Genomic DNA, 9,040 nt, shown 5'->3' on the forward strand with positions numbered 1-9,040 from the left:
AACATATGTGAGGAAAAAAATAGATAGAAAATATAACTAGCAATGTGGGGATATGAATCCATTAACATTGATACTAGTCTTCAATGGGAAAGGGGAATAAAGAGAGAGGAAAAGAGGAGAGATTAAGGAAGAGAAAGGAGATATTTCTAACTGAGAGCAAGTGTAGAAATGTCGAAGGATCAACACGATCAAAGTTATAGAAATATACCCTTTTCAATTTCAATTTAAATTTTCGATTTTATTTATTCATATATATGTACATTACAAAATGGAATATCTTAATTCATACATATGGAAATAATTAAAGTATTAAGGTAAAATTAGGTATATATATAATGACACATAAATATACATAATATCCAGAGAACAATGTGTTTAAAAAGTAAGAAAATCTTGTAACGAAAAACTCCTTCCGATAGTCCTTCCAACAGGCATAACCATTGGCAGGTTGGTCCTGTATATTAGAATGTGAAACAGTCTATTCTGACGTAAACGGAACGTAAAAGCTAATGCTCTTCATAATTTCAGGGTTGTCAATAATACCGTGCAACAATCAAAAGAAGTGCGTAGTTAAAGACACATTTCTTCTGGTCTTTAAACTGCTGGAACCGAGCATACACTGAAGGAACTCAGTGGGATAAAACCATGGATAATATCCGCACTCCTTCACCGGGAAACCGAAGAAATTTCTTCTAAACCCTCTCCGCCATAAGAGAATGCTTCAACTCACACGGTCCCCAAATCATCGAGCCACTTTCGAGTCAACTTCGCACCAACGAGTTATAAAAAAATCTCAGTACTCTTGCATTACTAAAAACCCTGGCAATACGCAAGACGAATCCTAACATCTTCAACAAACTGCTAAAAATTGTTTCGATCTGATCATGAAATGTCAGGGAACTCACCTAATCATATAGACCTTAAATATAACGACAGGAACTGCATGGACTATACAAACTGTCCTTCTCAATGTGATACTCTGACCGAAAAATCTAAGTACTCGTGCATTACTAAAAACCCTGGCAATACGCAAGACGAATCCTAACATCTTCAACAAACTGCTAAAAATTGTTTCTATCTGATCATGAAATGTCAGGGAACTCACTTAATCATATAGACCTTAAATATAACGACAGGAACTGCAGGGACTATACAAACTGTCCTTCTCAATCTGATACTCCGACCGAAAAATCCAAGACAAAATATCTGGGAATAATAATAGATCAAAATATGAAATGGAAAGAACAAATAGATTCAATGTGAAAAGGGCTAAAAAAAATATTCCACATATTTTTAAAGCTTACCGTTCATTCATGGAGGCTGAACCGCTGTGCAGAAGAGGTAAACCACTAACTGAAAGTACATTCTTTCACATACCCGAAACCGTACTAAAAACCGTGGGTCTTCCTATCGGTTTCACTCACACAAAAAAGCAATGTTTTTTTTTGACAAAACACTCTTTTTAAATTTTAAATTTTAAATTTCATACATCGCGATTTTAATTGAATTTAACTCTATTACTATCACTGTGACCTTTCACTGTGAGTTTGGCAAATTATACGTAGGGTCTTTGTTGGATATTGTCAATCATTTTCATGACCATATTACAAACACGAATGATAGCAAAAACTGTATTAATTTGTATCACAATAGCCAATGTCCATTACAGAAAATTTATTAATTTAATAATATCAGATTGTGTTTATTATTATTTATTATCATATAATATACATACATTTATACATTTATAAAACGTTGCTTTGACTATCTAACAAGGGTTATTTACCCGTTCTAAGCCAGTCAAAAAATATACATAAAAAACAGTGATCAATACATAGAAAAATAAATAAAGGTATTCGACATATTGAAAAACATATTAAAATACATAGTTTTAAAAAACCGTAAAAAATGTAGTAAAAAATATACTAAAAAACGTATTTAAAAACCCAGTAAAATGTACTGTAAAAAGAAAATACATAGTAAGAAACAGATATATATATATATATATATATATATATATATATATATGTATTTATAGGTATGGTAAAAAACATGTTTTTTACTGCAAACATAGTAAAAATAATAACTAAAAAAAACATAGTAAAAGATGTGATAAATATTTAAAAATGTTTAAATATTTATTTACGTTACAGTGGTGAATTATATTGCAGAACACCCAGGCTTGAGAAAAATCACAATTATTTTTTTGTGTTCTCACCGGGAATCGAACCCGGAACCTTCCGTGGGTAAGTCATGCGTCTTGACCACTACACCACGGAGGGCGCTATATAATAAAAACAGAGTAAAAAGTAATGAAGATCTTCAAAACTTCAATCAATAAAGAGCTAAAAATATATAATTACAATTCAAATAAGATTATTGTACGAGTGTATTATTAGATTATTATTATATTTAACTATAATTATTTTCATTGTTTTAAAATTTCCAAACTCCGACGCCTTTCATATGTGTCCCGTATGGAGCCCATTTTGAGCATTTACTTTAAAAAATAAAAATAAAACTACATGTCTTTGTATTTTTAATTTGACACGATCCCGTTCTTTTATCAAGCAAACTTGTTTCTTTACTTAGTATCGTTGAGTAGTCTAACCAAAATAAGTTAGCTTACTTTTTAAGTGCGTCTTTGATGCACATAAAAAATATTGATTTTAGCACTTCTACAATTCAAGTTCACTTTTTAACATGATGCACCAGTACTAGCCAAATGAAATTTTTAGTTTCACTTCTTCATAAATAAGAGTAGTTTTTTAAATAGGTTGTAGAATTTTTTTTCATGTAGCATATTTTTTTTCAGAGCCCTTAAAAGTTAGTTGAAAAATTAAGCTTGCAGATGTTTTTGTGAAGATTATTATTTATTTTATTTTATTTTATTTTTGCACCACAACAGGCCAGGAGGCCCAATTACAGTGGTGAATCACACCACAGAACACCCAGGCTTGAGAAAAATCACATTGTAATTTTTATGTTCTCACCCGGAATCGAACCTGGAACCTTCCCTGGGTGAGTCAAGCGTCTAGACCACTACACCACGGAGCCCGCCAAAATTATTATTAAATTATTTGAAATTAATTCAAATAACGACTTAAAACTCTATTGTAGGATAAGAAACCTACTATTGAGATACTTAGAAGAAAAAAATTACGACCGTGGACTTAATAGTTTGGCTACACTAAGAACATCCTAGCCTAAAATCGGATTTTTACAAAAATTTCTTAAAAATCGGAATAACTTTTCAACAACTGAATATCGCCGAACATACATAGGGATTAAATCAACACTAATCTACGTACAGATCGGTGTTGATTAAATCGATAGGCATTGAGGTTCTCCATCGTTCTGCCACCGTTGATCCACCCTCCTGTTTATAGTATAGTATAATTCTAGGCAGATACGTTGAAAATATAAATACACATTGAGAAAAATGCAGATATTTTATTCTTAACCATAAATTCGACAAAAATCAACTATTTATCGTATTGCACCAATCGTACTTTTCGCGGTGTCGTTAAATTTTCGCGTGGCTGGTACAAAATGCCAAATCGGCCGGGATACCGGAATCAATGTTTAAAACCCGGACAATCCCGTTCAAACAATATGCTAAAACAGGGACGTATGGTAAGACACAGACCGTTTGATGACTGTTTACTTCAACAAAATAAATTGTAGAAAATAATAATATTATGTTTATAACTAATACAATTGAATAATTTGGCTCTTTAATCAGTATGAAACACCAAGTATAGTAATTAGTAAACGAAGGTAATTTTTCTTATTTCTTGACAATCATTGTAAATAATATTTCGTTTAAGTTTAATCTCTTTAACGTTTAATTCTGATGTTTCCAGTGTAATTTTTTAGGTGCATATTTCTATATTATGTATGACACCGAGTATAATATGTGACAGTTGCTATAGGGCTTCAATTACCTAATGTCCATCAACCAACAAAAATAATGTTTTATTTTTAATTCATTGTATCGACCGTCCACAAAATAATAATAAAAAACTCACGTGAGTTGTTCTGCGCAGGCAAAATCTGTGCATTAAACATTAATTTGCTGCATCGCAAGTGAAATAAACTAACTGACATTTTAAATTCACCCAGTTAGTGGTCGGTGTTGAAAAAACTAATTTCTTATATTATTACTACATTCTACTACATTCTAGATTACGCTGATGTTTCCATGACTGATTTAATCTGTGAGCAACTCGATATACTTGAATGACTTCAGAATACATGCATAAGGTACATTTGTGGTCTTAGGAAATATGACTACATTTCTGATTATCGTAGGCTGAAATGGCTCAAAATTAGACAGCGGAGAGACTATCACTCCCTCTCACTTCTGTTCAATGTACTCCATAGTCCTAACGCCTCTATATACCTGCGTGAAACGCTTATCAGTTCATGGTTTACCTCTTCGTTCTAATTCTCAAGGCACCCTCTCAATATCCATCCACAATTCCTCTTTCTTCTCTAACTCATATAGTGCCCATGCGGCTCGACTGTGGAATCATCTCCCATCCACCATCAAAGATGTTACTACATTATCTCTATTTAAATCAAGTCTGAAGAAACATCTCCTTTCTCTTCCTAAATCTCTCCTTTCCTTTTTCCCCTTTTTTCCTTTTTCCCACTGAGTAATAGTTTTGATTTAAGGTAATTTATAAACAAATACGTTTTTTTCTATTTTTATATATTTGTTAGCTTTTTAATCATTTTTTCTATTGAATATGTTCTGTAACTTGAATTATAAAAATAAAACTTTAATTTTATTGGTTGGTTGGAAGAAATTGCCATTTGGCAATAAGCCCGCCAATGTACAAATAACATTATGTACAAAAGTTAAATAAATTATTACATTTCTGTAATCAGTATAATCTAAACACATTTTTTCCTGTTTCTTTATGTACAAAGCATCCAAACTAATTAAAAATATCTTATAGAATTAAAACTCAGTTGGTTCACCTTACCTCCAATGAGCTCATTTGTGGCACGACTTGAGTTTCAGAGTGGTTTCAGAACGCAGCTAAAATATCATCTGACAGATGGCAGGAATTACATTTGTGATGAATTTGTGCTCGATAAATTTACAATTATTTTATGATTTGTTTAATGATGAATAATATAAGAGAAATTGTTTGAGAGATTTGTCTCGATTTATGTTACATAGTAAATAATTTAACTCGATTTGTGTTTAATTCGCTTATCATCATGAATATTTACTTACTGATAATGTGATAATACATACTTCTGATAATAGATTGTGTTATGTGAATGCGCATTTTTTTATGAATGTACACATTCAATGGCACATTGTGTAGGGGCAATATCGTCTTAATTAGTGCCTTTAGTAGTTTTCTAAATTGCTTGTAATTGTTTAAAGTAGAAACAATGGAACAGATTCAAAATAAATTACAGACAATAGACGACAAAGCGGAAATTGATCATAGACCAGTTGTTTTAATAACTGGGTTTGGTCCATTTGGGTGCCATCTAGTAAACTCTAGTTGGGTCAGTGTTCAAGAAATTTCAAAAGAATATTTAGAGAACAAGTACAATGTTCAAATATTGTCTAAAGAAATTCCAGTCATATACAATGTGGTGGATTCTCTGATTTCAGAGTTATGGAAGAAGTATCAACCTAAGGTAAATATTATTCTGTAGGAGTTATGATTATTTGTTAGCAGAGCCAGTTGGCTATTATACGTTATTATTATTATACGTTCAGTTGGCACAAAGAACCAGGCACTTGCTTACAAAGGATAGGAGAACAATAACTCGTGTTAATTTACAAACGTGTATGTTCCAGTTCCTTTTCAGTAAGTGACAGGTCGCTAGATCTTGATAGATCCAACGCTGTTTATTAGAAAGTTTTTTTTGCTCTACACTGTCTTATATGTGATGTAAATTTCTTGTCTTCTAGAGACTATTATTGCACAAGCCAAATGCTAACTCTAGTTACTCTTGAAATATTAAAAAAATATGTAAGTGTCTTCTTGGTGCTTCATGAAATTGTCTTTTGATTATTATGTTCAAATGATAAAATTTGTGAAAATTTAGTTAATGCCTCAATCTTTTGAAAAATCACAGTGAACATATTATCATCTCTTAACATAGTTAATATTTATTACGTTTGAAATACTCGTGATCACTTTTTAAATGTAAAATTATACATAAAGTTGGTACTTAATAATTAATAAAATATGTCTTGTTGGTTGTTGGTATTTTAAAATTGATACAAAATATTTTTATCTTCATTTCAAAGTCAAGGTTGCATTCAGTGAGTTTAGTGGTTGGAGCTGATGAATTATAGGGCAATAATTATTATAATTTAATTTCTAGACATTGATAAAATGTTCATTTGATTTCTATTCATTGTTTTACAATTTAGTCACTTAATTTTTCAGTTAGTTATCCATGTTGGTGTATCTTCTCTCGCCCAGGAGTTGACTCTAGAAACTTTGGCCCATGGTTCAGGATACAAGAGGCCAGACTGTGATGGTAAATGTCCGGCAAAAAACAATAGTGTCTTCTATTGCCAGAATCAGAAAGATGTTATCACTTGTGGATTTAATGTAAAAAACATTGTGGACGATTACAATAAATTAGGAAATGTTTTAGTGGCTAAAGCTTCGACTGATGCTGGGAGGCAAGTATTTTATTCGTAGTTGAAATCAATTCTGTGTATCTTTATTTTTACACTTTAGAAACATAGAATACAATGAAACATTATAGAAGAATAAAATTTTGAACAAGATGACTTGAGTAAATAATAAACTGTATTAAAGAAGTCAACATCGTTGCATACCAATTTACCGTTCCTTCAAATACCGTAAAAAATATTGTGAAACACATACTCAATTAGTACTTCCTAAATTAGGAATAACCATTTGGTAGATATTCAAACTTTAAAAATATTTTATGTTTACACTGCTCTACTCACATTGACCAGTTTATTATTATTTATTTGAGCCACGTACATTACATGCAATAAATCAAAAGTATACAAATAAAACTTAATTAAAATGGACTGATGAATTTTCCATATAAATAATATACTCACCCAGTGTTATTTTATTTATGGTTATATTGATGACCAGTGTAAAATACATAATTTCTTCATCATTATCTTCAGTATTAAAACCCACTAAGGGTCTTCGCTGCCTCCTCGAAATGTCTTCCCTCGCCTCTGTTGTAATTGTATCTCTCTAGGTGGCTTAGGTGGCTTAGGATGCAGTGTTCTTATATTAAAAATTCCACCAAATTTTAGGCCATCCCACAGGGTTGTCATAGGGGCCTTTTAGGTGATAAGTCTTCCATCCTTGCAACGTGCCCTACCCAGTGCAACTAAGTTTCTTGATATGTATTGTAAAGCTCCCACTAAAATGCCATTCACATTTTCTTTATAGCTCTGATTACACGGGACATAAAAATCTACTGCAATTAACTAATTCTAATCTACGATGTTTGTTTCAGATTTCTGTGCGAATACACCTACTTCAGTTCTCTAACCTTTGACTCATCAAGAACACTGTTTGTACATGTTCCTGATGTAATAAACGGACAATTCTCAGCAAAAAATGTAGCTAAAGGACTTGAGAATGTCATCGATTTATGTTTAGAAAGTTTAAGCAGTTAATCCTACTCACATAATAAGTAATTTTACTAATGACAGGCGCCATGGCACAGTTGGTTAGACGGCTAACTGGCGTCGCGGGTTCAATTCCCGCCAGTTGCAAGAAAGAAATCCAAGAAAGATTTTTTCTCGATTTGTCTGGTTGTTGTGGTGTATTTTTCATAACTACCTTCCATATCCTCTCTTTCCGACATGCTAACAAGCCTCTAAAATAGAGGCTCAGCGGGTTATTCCTTAAGAAAAGTTTAAAAAAAATATATTAATAAAGTACTTGTGCATTTTTTTAAATTATGAAGGTTTTTCTGTTGCTCAATTTTTGTTAATTAAGAAACAAAAAATTACTAATTTTCCAAAACGTTTTTTAAATTATTATTTCATGTATTTTATAGGAACCTTATTTTATGGAAGAACATTACTATTGTTTAGCTTGAAACTTTTATTAAATGCAAATATAGACCTTAAAATGTCATTTCATTTATACCTATAATTATGTTTTCATTCGAATTATATGCGTATAACATGTATGTTAATATTAATTTAACATTGAAAATAAATTAACTACGCTTAATTATCAATATTGTATGTACAAGAAATTGTCAGCGCAAACATGTGAACATGTGTTTGTTAAATTAGGCCGGTTTCTTAACTTACATTATTAATGGGAGCCTACACTAAAATTGAGTAACTTAGTAAACTTAGCATTCCTTTTATATTACTTTGTCAATGTGTTGTCATATAAAACCTTTTTTAAATACTGTGTTTTTATTTAAGGCATATGTGTTTAAAAGGTGCTAATTATGAATTATTATCAAATAGGATCGAATGGCAGAGTCGGCATTTCAAATAAATTGTAAGCTTATTTGAGTGAGTGCCTCATTACTGTATGTAAATTCTGATAATATTGTATGGAGTCTGGATGGATGGGTTAAAAACTTTAAAATCAACACCCAGCAAAATTTAAACTGGATTTTTTTGAGACGCAGTTTTTTTTAAACGGTGTAGGCTCACAGTTTTTTTACAACTGTGAAGTTTTTTCGTTTTTTTTTTGTATTTAAGGTTAAAACTGGTTATAACACTGTTTCAGTTTAATTTGCTCTTCCGTTTTGGAAACACCTTCAGTTTTTGGTGTTCTTTTAAAATAGTCAAGACTTCGTGATGTTTAAAATTTCGTATCAAGGTACAGATGGACAAAGGCACAGGACTGCGCGGATGTGGGGTGAAGTGGATACGGGCCTGGAGATTTCATGTGTATATACTTCTTCCTTGGGAAATTATAATACAAGTAGGAAGGTATTATGGATAAAGATTTGTAGTTAGGGTGAAGCACGGTATGGAGTGCGACGGGGCATTGAATTTTTCAAAATGTTTTTTTTTATTTAC

General features: G+C 31.6%; 2 protein-coding genes across 2 annotated transcripts in view; one reads left to right on the forward strand and one right to left on the reverse strand.

Moving 5' to 3' along the window:
- Positions 1-5,085, reverse strand: part of LOC148283236 (uncharacterized protein KIAA0513) — a 25,767-nt gene extending 20,682 nt beyond the window's left edge. The window contains exon 1 of the mRNA XM_088223757.1: positions 4,995-5,085. The gene's annotated coding sequence lies outside the window, so the exon portion shown is untranslated. The remainder of the gene's footprint in view (positions 1-4,994) is intronic.
- Positions 4,993-8,124, forward strand: LOC148283237 (pyroglutamyl-peptidase 1). Its single transcript, XM_088223758.1, has 3 exons — positions 4,993-5,670; positions 6,432-6,673; positions 7,501-8,124. Exons 1-3 carry the CDS (start codon positions 5,416-5,418, stop codon positions 7,661-7,663), a joined length of 660 nt encoding a protein of 219 aa, XP_088079884.1. The 5' UTR covers positions 4,993-5,415; the 3' UTR covers positions 7,664-8,124.
- Positions 8,125-9,040: the final 916 nt, after the last annotated feature.

Source organism: Micrasema longulum, unplaced genomic scaffold, assembly GCF_059751315.1.
Source record: "Micrasema longulum isolate JH-2025_06_02 unplaced genomic scaffold, ASM5975131v1 h1tg000251l, whole genome shotgun sequence".
Classification (NCBI taxonomy): Eukaryota; Metazoa; Arthropoda; class Insecta; order Trichoptera; family Brachycentridae; genus Micrasema; species Micrasema longulum.

Bases quoted from the DNA above. Each gene is read 5' to 3' on its own strand.
- LOC148283237 (XM_088223758.1), top strand. From the start codon at position 5,416: ATGGAACAGATTCAAAATAAATTACAGACAATAGACGACAAAGCGGAA. The intron at 5,671-6,431 runs GTAAATATTATT...TTAATTTTTCAG, and splicing joins GGAAGAAGTATCAACCTAAG to TTAGTTATCCATGTTGGTGT. The intron at 6,674-7,500 runs GCAAGTATTTTA...TGTTTGTTTCAG, and splicing joins GCTTCGACTGATGCTGGGAG to ATTTCTGTGCGAATACACCT.